The sequence below is a fragment of the Oryzias latipes genome, chromosome 4 (assembly GCF_053564925.1).
Source record: "Oryzias latipes strain Hd-rR chromosome 4, Olatipes_Hd-rR_3.1".
Taxonomy (NCBI): Eukaryota; Metazoa; Chordata; class Actinopteri; order Beloniformes; family Adrianichthyidae; genus Oryzias; species Oryzias latipes.
Window position 1 is genome coordinate 28828675 of NC_136240.1, and position 16419 is coordinate 28845093.

At 39.4% G+C, this 16419-nt stretch overlaps 1 protein-coding gene across 1 annotated transcript in view; it reads right to left on the reverse strand.

The window, feature by feature from the left end:
- Positions 1 to 16419, reverse strand: part of naaladl2 (N-acetylated alpha-linked acidic dipeptidase like 2) — a 520425-nt gene that overhangs the window by 162817 nt on the left and 341189 nt on the right. The window contains exon 12 of the mRNA XM_020702830.3: positions 4386 to 4478. Within this exon, the coding sequence (XP_020558489.2) occupies positions 4386 to 4478 (93 nt within the window). The remainder of the gene's footprint in view (positions 1 to 4385; positions 4479 to 16419) is intronic.

Genomic DNA, 16419 nt, shown 5'->3' on the forward strand with positions numbered 1-16419 from the left:
TTGGGATAGAGGGGGTATAGTTGAAAAACAAGAGAATGGTAACCCTTGTGCTATCCTAGGCACTTTAACATTGGGAGTTGGGTCATCTAGACCCTACTAGACAGTGCGCTGAACCTTTTATCTTCAATGATTTGTGATCTTCACTGGTGTCCATGGATTACATGAAATCTTTCCACCTTTATCCACCTTTGTCATGGTAGGAATAACACGTCAATGTAAGGGTGGGATCATAGGATAGCACAAGACTTAAGCATGTGTTAAACGTGTTTGAAAATGTTTTTATTGGATTCAGGTGCAGTTTACTGAGGTAGGGGCTTGTTACACAATCACGTGAGTTTTTATCCAAATCAATGTAAAAATTCAAGAGCTGCTAGAGTAAAGTATATACAAAAACAGTTCGTAGGAGTTTTAGGCCCCTTTAGGACTACCGTATTTTCCGGACTTAAAGTGTTTCAATACTGTAATAACTGGTGCTTATTTAGCTACATGAAACATAGGAGGGATCTATTATAGTGCAACATATGAAAAATCCTTCAGATAATTATAGCACACAAAACATGCTAACAAGTCAACTAAACTCTTTGTATCACTTCAAATCACGAACTCTCAAATTCTTCATCCTCTGTGTCCCCTTCTGAGGAATTCTGCCAAACCCGGTGTAAGACTTCTGCATCTGTCAGTAGCAAATACTGATGCATACACCTGCAGTGCCTTCTAGCGATTGTCGCACCTGTGTATGAGTCACATCCCTGGCCAAACTATGCAAAAAAAAAGGCAAGGCAACGTGTACTCTCAAAAATACTGTACCTTAGTTGTCAGCTTCTGATGACATCATCAGAAGGCAACCTAGCAGATGAGAGTGCACAATCAAATCTATAAATTCTGCAATATACCCCCAAACTCTGTTGTGACATGTAGGTTGTGTAGCTGGTTTTGTTCATGTGAGACATTAAAACAACCGTCCATCTTGACACTGAAAGGTTGTTGACACTTTGTTGTGCAATAAAGACAAACAGTCTTGAAGCCCAAAACAAGTGTATTTGCAAGTTTTTGGTCATTGCATCAAATATACATTCTTTATAAGCTACTTTATTGTATCTCCTGACTTTAACTTGTTAAAATGTGTATTCCTTAAGTGACATCCGAAAGCCAACTATTCCAGGTGATCATTAGCAATAAATTCTGTCTCCGTTTTTATTTTCAGCGTTCACCTTCTGAGAAGATCTGATGGACGGAAGCCAGAATCCTGTACACACTGGTGAAAAAGCAATGCTCAATGTATTATGTATAACGTTGCATTCGTATTGCTGTGAAATATTGTAGTCTTACAAAATCTATACCATGAAATGTCTAATACCATTTTTGGCCAACAAATCTCTTGTATGTTATCTTCTCTATTTGTTTAAACTGCAGTCTGTTTAACTTTAATGTTTCTTTTTCAGGGAAATGAATTTTTATTTTAGTTTAAACCTAAAGCTTGGATGCTTTTAAAGTGTTGTTATATGTGAATAAATGGGTTGATTGAGTTCAAGTTATTGTCACTGTACATTGGTGCTGAACCTGAGGTGATGGTACAGAGCAGCGTTTTCAGACAGGTCTTCAAAACACACCTCAAACCTAAAGAAGCAAGTAAGACTGCAATAATATATCTTACAGGGCGAAAGAAAGTCATTTGGTAATGAGAGAGCCACATTTATACAAAGTTTTTTTGTTTGAATAGAAAAGATATTGTTTCAGCGTCAGTTGATTTCCTTCAGGTTTTCCATTTCTGTTTTAACGAAGAAGAAAAAGAGAGATGTGGGCTGTGTCCAAACTACTCCCAGACTACTAAAAAAACTCTATAGTTCAGGAATATAGTGCCCTGATTTTTTTTTTAAACAGCAACTATTACGTTACCGATTTCACAATGTAAAACCTAATAAATACGAACATTGTTAGAAGAGTATTTATAAATCCACTGTTCTGATGGTGAAAACTTGGATGGTTTATGAAAAAATAATAATAATTGCCCATCTAAAGTTTCCAAACGTCCTTTAAAAAAACAGAATTAGGCATTGAGAAGCCTTAGGAAAAGATGTCACAGTATAGCTGTCTTAAATAGAATGTGGCTGTTAGAATCAACAACATCGACAGCCCCTGCAGACAGAATCAGTCTGTGATTCATATCAACCAGATAAAGTCCACACAGAAAAATTAAAGTAAAATTATTCATATGATATGTAAATATTCCTGTCTCTGTTTTTTCACTTCATTGAAGGTACAGTCAGGACCATAAATATTTGGACAGAGACACATTCTTTCTAACTTGTTTCTGTACATTACCACAGTGAATTTTAAATAAAACAACTCAGATGCCATTGAAGTGCAGACTTTCAGCTTTTATTCCATGTGTAGAACAAAAAGATTGCATCAAAATGTGAAAAACTAAAGCCTTTTTTAAACACAATCCTTTCATTTCATGGACTCGTAAGTAATTGGACAAATGAAAAAACGTCATGGTACAATACAAAGTCTGCACTTCAATGGCATCCGAGTTGTTTTATTTAAAATTCACTGTGGTAATGTACAGATATAGAATTATAAAGAATGTGTCTCTGTCCAAATATTTATGGTCCTGACTGCATATTGTAGTTTCCCCCCTCGTATCCTTCTGTAATGATGAATGTAAACACTACTCATACTCCAATCTGTTTTACAGTATTTCAACATGCAACTTTTCTAAAAGTTCAGTTTTTTTTAAAGATTCCATCACCCAATCTTGGTTTGAACTCTTTGCATTTGCAGAGTTTCAGTGCCTCCGGTTTTTAAAAAACAAAAAAATCAAAAATTCAGCTAAAAAGAAATCTGCTGCTACAGTGTTTTGCTTTGTGGCAGCACTCCTGTTAAATCTTGCATTTGACACTTCCTCTGCATCACTCACTAAGAAAACTGCAGGGACCTCCCTGCTATGATAAGCAGCCCAGGAACCGTGCAGGAGCGGGAAGTCTTCTGCTTTTTAATTAAAATGTCACTTCAGCCCGGACGACTCCGTTTTACCAGAATTCAAAGGTACAGAGGGAATAGTTTGCTTGAAATGTTGCATTTTTGAGAGAAACATTTGCAGCTTCTGTTTGTGTGCAGGGATGTCTCAGCTGGCATGGATTTGACAGAATCAGTGTGAGTCTTTCTTTCTTTTACATTTGTCATCTGTTGCAGATGCTCTGTCTCAAGGGCTCAGTTTTAGCCTCCAAAGAATGGATGACCCTGACCTTAAAGGTCCACTGCGATGAAAATTGTGTTTTTGGTGTTTTTTTTACATGTTCTTGTGGCATTTTTCTGATTATGGAGGGCAAATAAAAAATTATGCTGAGCATTACATTTCTAAGTCTTTCTTTATTCAAATCATGTTGAATCAGGAGCAGACAAAAAAATGCTGTTTTAAATACAGCATACTTATTATGTGGAAAACAAAACAAGCATGCTCCATTATGATGCATGAATCCATGTAATTCCTTATTTTTCTCATCTGAGCTGGCTTCTGGCTCAAAACTAGCTCCAATGTTAGGCTCGCCATTTTTGTTGAACCAATAATGTTAGCTTGTTGTGAGGGGCTGTGAGCTAGCAGGATAGCACATAAACAGATGGGCGATGGGAATTGGAGGCGGGCTTGCTCCACCCCCGCCAACAGTCCCACCCCATACAACTCAGAGGTGAAATTTTAATGAACTACTGCCACTCTGCAGAAACTATGTCCTAGAAAATCATACATAAAAGACCACGGAAAATGTTTCAAAATAGACCAAGGAAGGGAGACTTTCTAAAAAAACAAGAAGCAATGGTTTTTTGTCCAAGCACCCCCCATGATCCCTCCCGTAATTGACTGAGGTCTTTTAGCTCCTTTTTCTGAAGCTAATTGAGTTAAATAAGAGTCTGATAATGGACTGTAATTTTAACTCGATTCTTAAATACCTTAATTGCTCAAGTCAAGCCTTGATCACCCAGTCAGTTAAATTACAAGATATTTTCTTGAATCAAAGCTTTTAACCTCTGTCACAACTCATCTGGATTTTCTCATCTACTTCTTGCCTCCAACTGGTCCAGAAGGCTTCTCCTCATGTTCTGGATGGAGTATGTTAAAGGGTTCACGTGAAACTGGCTTCCCTCATGCCTTAAAAGCCAAGCAATGCATTCAAAAAGAGACTGTGTTGTTGCTATTCAAATATGTTTTGCTGTCTTTTATAAAAAAAAAAAAAAACATTTTTTTTCATGTTTAAGCTTAGCTTTACAGTATTTTGTTACTTATTGGTTTTGCTTTTTAATCTACTTCTTAAAGTTAAGTCGTGCTTTTTGATTCAGGTCACCCATTTCAGTTTGGTCCGTGTTGAAATATGTGGACTTGTTCAAACCTGGGTTCTTCTTCCCTCTCAGGTATCCAACCACATTGTAGATCTTCTTGTAGGTCAGCTGGTTTCCAACAGTCAGAGTTATCTTCTTTCGCTCTACAAAATAAAAAAATAAAGTATAAATATTCCAGCAACCGCCAAGGGCAGTCAGGATTTCTTAGGAGTAGGGAGTAGATGAGCTGCTGGGAAAACCTCCTTGTTAAAGAAAGTGACTTTCAGAATATTTGCACCCCGAGGTCGTCCTTTTGGCAGCATCTGCATCACATACGCATGCTCGGGTCCACCAGATTTGTGTGTTAAAACTATCATGCACGACTGTCGTGTGCTGCTGTTTGTAATATTTGTTCAGAGGCATAGGAATCATGCCGATTTTTGGGGGTAATTTTGTTAAGAGAGAAGGGAGGAACTTTTCTGATCAGACCATACGTCTCAACAACTGTGACAAGACAACAAAAAAGAAAACAAGGATGTGTGGGGAAGGAAAGGTACAGTCCACTGGTACAGAAAAATCATGGAAGGTAAAAGGCGCTGTGTTCCTATTTTGCTCGAAGACAAAAAGCGTTTACAGTCACAGTCCCATTCATCCACACACACCTTCACACTCTGCTGCCTTACAACCTCAATTACCAGGAGCGAGGCAGGAACCGAACCCGTAAACCTCCGAACGGAGGCTGACCGCTCTACCACAGCAGGCTACAGATAAACCTCATGATGTATCCTTAGGGGAGGGGGAGAAGGTTTTATTCCTTATTCCTACTCCTCCAATGCATTTCATTTTTTTCCTTTTATTGATGCATCATCATCATAGACATCAAATTATGGCAGATTTTTCTAACTGATGCCACAGTTTAAAATAAAAAAATAAAAAAACAGAGCTCTGAAAATGTGCTGATGACTTTATTTTGTGAATGTGAATATTGTGTGGTCAGACTTTGGAAACAAAAGCATTGGACTTTATTTTCACACAAAAATGTTGACTTATTAAAACTTCATAGGTCAAGCTGTTGTCATTTACCTTTCGGCATATCCCTTCAGGGGTTGCCTCAGTATATCACATTGTTTATTGATTTGCACATGTGTTTGGGCAGAGATTTTCTACACTAGATGTCCTTCCTGACACAACTCTGTATTTTATCCGGGCTGGGGACGGGCACAGGGGGACCCAGACTTGGGCCCCCTTGTGGCTACATAGTTAGTAGCACAAACGGACCCACACTGATTTAATTTTCTAAACCCGCCCCACCTGTTTCAGAGTCATTGGGTTGCTGGGGCCAATCCCAGCCACTGTTATGTGAAGGTTGGGTTAACCCTGAACAGGTCGCCAGTTCATCACAGGGCCACATGTTTTTATATAATGTTATACAAATTTGTAAAGCCTATGTGAACAACTCTTCTCAGTGAAGTTTTGTGACTAAAAATGATATTCTGTTTATGGCAGGTTTCAAACTCCAACTAACGTGCTGTTGAAGCTCCTTATTGGCTCAAGACACCTGATCCAAGTAACAGCAGCAGGATATTTGGAAAACCAGCAGGATAATAGTAATGGATTGGATTTGCGTTTTTCCAGATGCTCAAAATGCTCACAATGTGTCCATTATTCATTCACTCGTCACTCATACCTGGTGATGGTGAGCTGCTGATGTAGCCACAGCTACCCTCGGGCAGACTGACAGAGGCGTGGTTGCCAGTAGGTGTCTATGGCCCCCCTGACCATCACCGGGGCATTCATGCACATTCACACACCAGTGGTGGTACGCTGGAGGCAGGAAGGGGGAAGTGCCTTGTCCAAGGACAGTTGACTGGGGGCAGCAGGGATTGAGTCGCTGACCCTTTCGTCATTGGCCGGCCAGCTCTACCACCTGAGCCACTGCCAGCCTTTGAAGCCTGGAGTCTGAGATTTCTGGTTTCTAACAAAAGTTTGAGAAACATATACGTATGTACATCAGGGGTCGGAACACAAATATTACTTTTCTCTCCTCTATTTCTGTTCAGGGAACTCATAATGTCTGAGATAATGTTACGTGCTGTGAAGACCCTCATCCAAGGTCACCATTAAGATTCTCAGCAGTTACCTGAACATGTCATGCCTTCACAGTTAATCATTTATTACACCATAGTCATGGGTGAAAACTTGAGACTGACTGCAGGGTCTGGATGAAAAGGTGATATAACACAATGATGTACCACATCATTTTGAAGGCTCCGATTCAGCAGAAGGGAAAGATTGAAAATAATCCAAGAAGGAGGAAATGAGACAATGAAGACTTGAGATATTTAGTCTTTAGAGTTTGTTTCTTTAAAAGCAAACTTTTGCGTCATCATCTGGACAAAAACAAGAAGTAAGAGATGAACTCTGAATTGGTGCTTTTCTTAAACTATCGTGACGATCAGCATATCCCTTTCCTTTGCCTAAAAAGAACTAAAAAAAGCAACATTAAAGCACTAAAGAGACCATGGTTTAAGTGGGACAATGGACGGTTCAGGCATCATTCATTCCTGGTAATGGACCCCTCATCTGGCATCATCCCTTCAAGACGATGGCTCTGCTGGAGCGAGCATGGACTTTGGGAAAAACTAAACGTTTTTGTGTGACTGCAGCTCACAACTTTCTTTTGCAATTATTATGAATGCACGAATGTTCATCGCTTCTGGTTTTGTCTGGCACAACGCCTGTTTGTGGCTGCAGACCACAGGGACCTCTCTGACCCACAAACACGGGCAAAGGTGTGCTGCAGAAGGAGACCTCATTTAAACACCCTCCCAGCCCGCAAACCACATGAAGCGTGTGACTGAGCTGTCACGGGACACTGTGGGACTCTGGCTCTGCCAGCCTGGCTGTCTGACTGGACGGCTGAGAGCTCACGGGGGAAGGGGGGGGAGAGGGGTGGCACGATATCTGACGGAAATATATAGACAAGACGCCAGTAAAGATGTGGAGCAGGGGCTCAAACAGTGTGCGACAGAGGTCCCCCGCTGCAGCACAGCGTCACAGAGCAGCAGCCCACTGCAACCTATCCCCCCCCCCCCCCCGCCCTCTCACTTCTGTTTTATGCATTATAAAAATTCACTGCTTTCTCTTATCACCGCCACATTACCCATTTATCACTTTTGACAACGGCACAAATGACTATGGCTAAAGAGGGGGGAGGAACATGTGGCCCCTTTGTGTATTCAATCTGCAGACGTGCGCTCTGAGAGAGAGGCAAAGAGAGATTTGTCCCAATGTAATTTTCTTTGATGATGAATGTCCTTACAGACAGCGCGCCTTCAAAAAAAGTGCGAGGCGACTCAAACTCCAGTTCTGGGGGCCCTGACATCATTTCAACACCACCCAATCTAAAACTCACACCGTTTGCAGACAGTGTGAGTTCATGATACACCTTGCAGTCAGGTGAAGCAAGCTAAAGTTAAAACAAAGGAGCACGCATTAAACATATGAGAAGATGATGGTACGACGCAGAGACAAAGAAGGAGTTTTAGTTCCTGCGTAAACAGTGAGGTGAATCTGTTGTGTGTCCAGTTCTGTTCAGGTTGAAGTTGTGAGAAATTGGATCCTCCATGGAGCCCACAGCAGGCAGCAGATGTGTTAATTAAAGACATTTTATTTTGCCCTTCTGCTGCTGCAACCTCACAGGTTGCTGACAGCAAAAGTTCCAGTGTCTTAGGTTTACAGCATATAATGCTTCTGCAGAAGCCGTCTTCGCACACGTTAGGTCTCATCCACAGAGACACTCTCAGGGACTCTCTTTGAGAGGGCTGGAAGGATTACAACCATATATTGTTATATAATTACGCAAAATATATGCATTTAATATAATATGGGGAAAAAAGTCCACAAACGGGGCTTTAGATTAGCATAAAATGTATTATTATTTTTTTTTAACTGATGTTTGGTATTCCTGCAGTAAACTTTCATCAAGGTCATAAGGGACATGACAAATTAGGTGGTGTCTAATGAAAAAAACCGTACTATTTCTCATTAAAAAACATTTCATTATTTAAAACAAAAAAGAAAAATAAGGATGAATTTCATGTATGAAACTGTTTAAATATAACATCAGAAATGGTTTATAGTGCTCTACCTGGTTTGTGGTGTATTCTACTTTATTTAATGTATCAGGAATTAAAACCCAGACATTTTATTTAGTCAAACACAAAACTGTAGAAAGAAAGGGACTAATCAACCGTCACAAACCCGGCTCTGTTAAGTTTGACCCATTCCCTGGGGGATCCTTGCTTGGCAACCATCTGGTGGTTTGACCCCCTATCCTCTTAAGACATGTTCACACTGAATATGATTCGCACATCAGGGACGTTGAGTTTCAATGTATATGCACCATCTGAGATTTGAGCGTCAGGCACAATTTGGATGTTGGGCACAGCACGTCTAGAGTTCAAACATCTGAACCTTGGCAAAGTCTATACGTCGCATCAACCAATCAGGTACTCAGCTTTGGGCAGGTGACGTGTTCAGTGACTCAATCAGCAGGTGGAGTACAAAAGCAATATGGCGAATCGATGTGAGCTTTCTTGTCCTGAACTTACATCTATCCATCCATCCATCCATCCATCCATCCATCCATCCATCCATCCATCCATCTTCTTAACCCACTATATACTTTTCTGGGGCCACAAGGTTGCCTTACCCTGTCTTGGCCACTATTGGGGGAGGAGTAATGGTACGCTGACCACCAGGGGGCAGCCAGCGGCCAGAAAGAGAGTTGATGCGGTATGTGGAGACCACAGCTGCTTGGCCCTCCTAAACTTCAAAACTTTTCTTATTTTCATCAAGACAATAATAAAATGATCCTCTACTTTTATTCTTATTTTTTCCTCCATGGACTAATGCAGACAGCAAGTCGTCAAACTGAGTCACAGAGATACGAAAACACAGCTACCATGTAGCGATTAGGCAGAAAACGTTTAGTGGTAGCTTTTCCCACATGGGGCTGGGGTGTCAAGCTTAGGAACACATTTTTTGAAAGGCTTTAAGCGGCAAATTTAATGCCAGTACCTTTTTGACTTTGACTGAAAAAAATGATTGAACATATTTTTTAAAAAGTCAGATTATCGGTTTTTTTCTTTTAAAACTGTAAATGTCACAAACCTCCATTCTGTGGAGGCTCCAGGTTTTTCATGCAGGCTGGAGAAGAAATAGCAGTGAAAGTGGAGAGTGGAAACATGTGCATACCAATCAATATGGGGTGTAATTAAAGGGCCTGGGAGGCCTTTTTATAAAGCCATTTGAAGTTGTACTCCTTCGCACTTTTCTCCCTCTGCTGCAGCGTGCCATAATTACCCTGGAAATCTGGAATACTTTTGGCATTTGTAGAGAGAGATAGAGCTGCTGGGGTTGAGAAGCAGAAGGGATAATGCACACTCTTTGGACACGACTGAGACATCGCTTTCGAACACATCAGTGTTATTTTCCCATTAATTTTTCATTAAAAGATGAAGAAGATAAGGAGTGAATGACACAGAGTGAGTTATTATGAGGAAAATAATTTAACATTTCAATAAACCTAAAAAAAAACGGTGGGATGAAATCTTCTTTAGTAAGACATTTTTGAAGTCTTCAAGTCTTGAAGATTTTTGATTTATTCAGTAAATTTGTGAAGTCGTGAATAACATAACTCAATAAATCCAGCTTTTTAACGGAAAAACAGAAAAGAATAAAACTTGGCAAAATTAATTCTAAAGAGTTTGCCATCCCAGTAGTGCAAGGGAGCTGCTTTGAAGGTCAGAGGTCAAACCTGAGAAGGCATATTTCCCTCCAAGGACACAGTTTGTTGTCTTTATTTAACATCTGTCGCGGCTGGAGGGACGGAAACCCAAGTGCAGATGGAAATCAGGCTGAGACTCAGGAATGCGCTTAGGAGGCAATTTAATGCTAACAGAAAGCGCCACAATGTGGGATCACAAAAACACAAAAAGCTCCTCAAGAGAGGGAAAACTGCAAAAGGCAAAAAAGGGAACAACTAAGCTCAGAAGAAGGCCAAGGGACAAAACGAACCTCAGTGTCGGCTGAGTAGGAAAACCACTGACTTAACAGGGACGCACCGACACTGAGGACTGAGTAGCATCAACTTAAATAAGCATGATTGCAAAGTGCAGGCAGCTGTGCACTCCTCCACAGAGAAGACCAGGCAGGAAAGGGAGGGGCCATCCAGGAGGAGCGACAGCCGACCTGCAAATCACAGAGACAGTCAGGAAACAGAACAGAAGAAACACCACACTGTGTCAACATCCTAAAGTGCTTTTATTTTGACAGTCCTTTAACTTTTATCAGTTGCTGACAAAGCTAGTCTTTAGCTTTTAAAGATTTGGTCTGATTGTATTTTATGTATATAAAATAACAGAGAATAAAAAATTAATTGTATTTTGGTTATGTTTTTTTTTTATCAGATACCACAGTGTGGCCAGCTTAATATAACTTCATAAAGCTTCATTTATTTCTGTCCACTTTTATTAATGTCTTTACCTTAATAATCCTGGAACTGAAGAGATATGAGAAAGTACTAATAAGTATTAGGATTCATGTTGGCACACACTAGTATATTTATTAAGATAAATCTAAAATACTTCCTTAGTTTATAAACTGAGTATATTACAGTTTGCTTTGGGACTAAACGTGATCAGAGAAGGTGAAACCAACTGACTAGAGAAAGTGACATCATGATGAATTTTCATTTTGTTGGCACATTTTGCTTAGGTGTACAAGATAAAGTTTAATTAGTTATGTTGCTAAAAATTCACATGAAGTTGTGTTGATCACATGGACAGTCATGTTCCAACAGGCCTTCACAGACTCTGAGATTTTGCCATTCACTCTTTTAGGAGTCTTTTTGCTGTGTGGTGATGGGCCAACTCACCACATCACAACAAACTCAAAGTGACCTGGGAACATATGTACACCCTTGATGATCAAGACTTGCATTAGAGTAGACTAAGAAATGGAAAGAAATCAAGCCCTCATATTCTTTTCTCTCATAAAACTGATACTATGTTCAAGCGACCTCTGCCAATGAAAAGTTTTTGTAAATATATTTTGTAAAAATATGCGCATTTTGAGTTTCCGTATTCAAGTTTTGCGCTCACACATCGATACGCAAGCTTTTGAGTTCGTTTTTGGGCTGTACGTTTAAAAGGACGCGGCTATTAAATGTGCGCGCAAAGTTACACCATGTTTAATTCTGATCAATTAGGGACTCGGATTGGGGATTGATGTATTGGTAGTGTCCTTTTCAAAGCACGGAACACAGGTTCAAAATCAATCAACTTCTTGCTGTGAGTATATGGTCTCGTATCCCGTAGCGACAGACCTGTCCAGACCTGTCCAGACCATATGCTAAAAGGGCATTCAAAAACCCACGTTTTATAACGCGCCACACATGCTCAGTGTGTATTCAGCTTAACAATTACTGTGTTTTATTGAAATACTAGCTGGATGCCAGAAGCTTCTGATCAGATGTAAAAAAAAAAAATAGCTACAAATGCGTTATAAAATATAAAGAGTCAACCTCGTTGTATTTAAGCCAGAAAGCGTTCCTGCCTTAACCCCAAAAACTATTTCTAGGTTTTACAATCAAATAAAATCCGGGTTAACAAAGAGGCTAAAATGTCCTCAAGTCAGGAGGAAATGACATCAATAGCACTGAGCAACAAAAACTGATCTAGAGACGCCACTGACCTGACACTGAGTAAAAAAAAAAACAACAACCTCACATCTGAATTTTGGACAGGTCAGTCTGAACGGTCACACAGACATTTTATGAAGCTGCTTCTCTCTCAGCTTTCACTGTGAACAGTTGTCATGCAGTTTTTAATGCAAGCTGAGAATAAAAGACAACGACAGACCGAGGAAACGGAGGCAGGAGCCGTGATGCAAGACGCAAAGAGAGTTGAGGAATAACAGCACAATTACAGGGAATGTTTGTGGTGCACCCAGTGTACAGACTGTAATACATTACACAACTTAAAGCATACAAATTACACTGCAAGAGACAAAAACATACACAGATTTAACAAGCTCGAAAACTAAAAAACACTTTTTCTCCCCAACACACCCAGACATTTTCTGCATTTTGTTAATAACACGATTTGTTTATTTTTATAAAAGGGCAAAACTTTCTAGGGGGTCAGATTTCAGTCCAACACCATCTTGTTAATTAGCAGATTTGCATGCGGCATGAATTGTGCAAGTGTCTTTTTGGTTGGTTCAGTGGATGGAGTCTGCAGAAGATGTGACACATCTGGCTACGTTTTGAATTTTCCTCAAATCGGAGCCAGATGTGACTTTATTAGCAATGTCTTTGTAACAGATAGGCGATTGCTGATTATTATGGTCTGTGGGAGGAACTGTTGCATTAAACCCACATTTGTACAGAGTACAGACTGCTGGTTTTTGTCTGTTAAAGGCTGCTTTCGTTTTTATTTCAAATCAAAAGGTCTTTTTTTCTGTTTTCTCAATGTTATTTTTCTGCAAAAACAAATTTTCCAAATTCATTTGTGTTTTTGTTAACATTTCTACATTTCTGTTCAGTGGTCGGCGCAGCCATTTTAAGAAAGTAGCGGATTGTGAGGATTGTGTGCTTTTGTGGTGTTTATTTTGTCATGATCTGTTTCCCTTATCAGCCTCACCAGGTCCAGGTTGAACATCCACAGTTGTTTTTCATTTAGTTAATTACCCTCAGTGGTGTCTGGTTTTCAGTTCCTTAGTGTCAGCTCATCCGCCATGTTCTGCTTTGCCAGCTTTTTGTTGCTCCCATGATTTTGTCATTTTTCTTTGTTTGTTAGATCTTTTATTTTCTGTCACCAAGCCTGGTCTGCTGCATTTTGGGTCTTCCACCATCAGTTCCTGACAGCAGATCTATTATTAACACGTGACCGAGCATCTTGACATGTAACAAGAATGGGTGTGGTGGGGATCCAGTTATTTTTCAAAAGAAAACTTTCTTTAGAATTTAATCAAAATTAAAATGTAAAAATGTGGGTTGGCATTTTTTTCCCCCTTTGTGACCCGGTACCGACTGTCCCACGAACATTTACCAGTCCACCACCGGGGGGTCAAGAAGCAACAAACTCTGATGCAGTGTGGACATATAATACACAAAAGGGATCATTTTTTTGAGTTACTTGCATTCTCCAAAGTGGAAGGTTGAAACTTAGGTATGAGTCAGTTCACCTGCCAATCAAAACGATACCAGTTAGAGAGGCAAATTCAAGCTTTACAAAATCTAAACCACCTGATTTATATGGAAGTTTTTCTGGAGTATAATTAAAAATAAAAGTCAAAACCAGAAATGCTTTTTCATTTTCAAAATGAAGCTGCATTTGTTGACTCAAAATTAAAAAGAAAAAGCAATCCGCCAAACTGCTTTTTCTTTTTCTTCTTCTTCTTCAACACCGCTTATTCTGTCACTTAATGAAAATGATAAAGAAAATGGTATTTGACATTTCATTTTCAAAATGTTCTTTAGTAAATGTGTATAAAAAAATTAAATTAGAAATGTCTAATTTGATCATTAACATAGATTAACAGAAATACTTTTTCATTTTAACAATGTAACTGCATCAAATGACTCAAAATTAAAATTAAATGTCACTCCTTGAAAATGCTTTTTCATTTTCTTCTTTAGCATCGCTCATTCTGTGACATAATTAAAGCAAAAATGCACAGAGGGGATTGCATTTTCGTTTTCACATTCACCCCTCAAAAGGTGTAGCAAAATTCAACCCCGGTGAGCATTTCCTTGGGGGAGGCACTAATGACGTCAGTGCTCTCTCAGGTTACGCAGGACAGCAAGGTTTCAGACTCAGTCAAAGAGAGAGATGGAAAACCGCTGCAGGGGCGTCATGCCTGGAAGCTGAAGCAGAGACTCTCTCTGGGATGAACTTGAACATGGAAACATGATTTCCAGGTAGAACTCTTTAACCCTTGTGCTATCCCAGGCACTTTGACATTGGGAGTTGGGTCATCTAGACCCACTAGACAGTGCTCTGAACCTTTTTTCTTCAATGATTTGTGATCTTCGCTGGTGTCCATGGATTACATGAAATGTTTCCACCTTTATCCACCTTTGTCATGGTAGGAATAACACGTCAATGTAAGGGAGGGGTCATCTAAGATAGCACAAGGGTTACAACAAATAAACCTGATCTCTCAATAATCTCTGCGTCTTCCATGCATTGTAAGTGAGATAGTTAGTGACACAGACACCACTACATGTAGCGATCTGGCTAAAAACATTAGCCGGTAGCTCCTCCAACACTCGGCCTGGTGCGTTCATGGAGCTCCAGTACATAGAAACTTCGCAGAACTCCAACAGCCACACAGTCCGGTAATATATTTTCATGAGAAAATAAGAACCACCAGACCGACCCTTAAACCACCTAAATTATGCCTACTCCCCTAAAGCCATTTTTACCCGCAAATTTAGAACCCAAACCGCAACACTGCTGGGAGAGCGAAGAACAGAGAGCACTGACGTCATTAGTGCCTCCCCCAAGGAAATGCTCACCGGGATTGACTTTTGCTACACCTTTTGAGGGGTGAATGTGAAAACGAAAATGCAATCCCCTCTGTGCATTTTTGCTTTAATTATGTCACAGAATGAGCGATGCTAAAGAAGAAAATGAAAAAGCATTTTCAAGGAGTGATATTTAATTTTAATTTTGAGTCATTTGATGCAGTTACATTGTTAAAATGAAAAAGTATTTCTGTTAATCCATTTTAATGATCAAATTAAATATTTCTAATTGAATTTTGCTACACATTTACTAGAGAACGTTTTGAAAATGAAATGTCAAATACCATTTTCTTTATCATTTTAATTAAGTGACAAAATAAGCAATGTTGAAGAAGAAGAAGAAAAAGCGGTTTGGCGGATTGCGTTTTCATTTTAATTTTGAGTCAACAAATGCAGCTTCATTTTGAAAATAAAAAAGCATTTCTGGTTTTGACTTTTATTTTTAATTAGGCTCCAGAAAAAACTTCCATAGATTAAAAGTAATTTGGCAATAAAAATTAATACTCCAGCTATAAGTTTAAAAACCTCCTGGTTTTGCCACAATGCCCAACCCCCTACGGAAGGGGGCTGTAGGGGGGTGGGGGGTGGGGGGTGGGGGGGGGTGGGTTACGTGCTCTCGCCAAAGTGTGGTCTGCCATGCTAAAAGCCTTTTTCCCAAAAAAACCTATGGCTTCTGCACCTTAGAAAATCCTAAATATATTATAAAATATAATTGCTCAGTATCACTTGCCACCAGCAATAAAGCACAAAGGAGCACATTTAGTTGAATAATTTCACCCTCTTAGAGTAAAAAAAAAAAAAAATCACCAAGAGCAGACACTTCAGTTCAGTAGAGAAAAATCAAATACTGCTGGAAGCTTAAATCAATACTTGATTAATATCCGGATCTGTTTTACTGATTTTAATTCTCTATTTCTGTTCAAATTACTGCAGAAATATGGACAACTATTGGACTGTTTTATGATCCGTGGGAGATCAAGATAATTACTCTATAGGCAAGTGACCAATACATTAAAACAAAACAAAATGCATGTGTTTTTTTAATTTCGTTTACATTTTGAGAATTTTTTGAAACATAAAAAAGAACAAGGGGCCAAAGAGGAGGATTTTCTCTGATCTTCTTGCTTAACATGATGATGCTGAAGTGTTATAGCTTAAAAGGTGATTAATTCAGGACATCTGGATACATAACCCATATTGGAATATTTACTGTGGTTGCAAAAGTAAATGGTATGAATATTGTAAAAGCAACAACAGAGGACGTTTTCATGTCATTGTTAATAAACCTGCAGTAAACTGCCTGGCACACATGACTCTGCTTCTCCAGTCTTGTCCAGTCCACTGGATGATCAATGTGCTTCCCTGTTAATGCCATTCCTGCAAGGCTGTGCACGTATCTGTAACTTTTTTTTATCCATTTTACAGGCTTTTTTTTCTTTTTGTTTTTAATAAAAGGATGATGTGTCCTTTTTGTTTAATTGGAGAAATGCCTCAAACTTGGCTGCCAA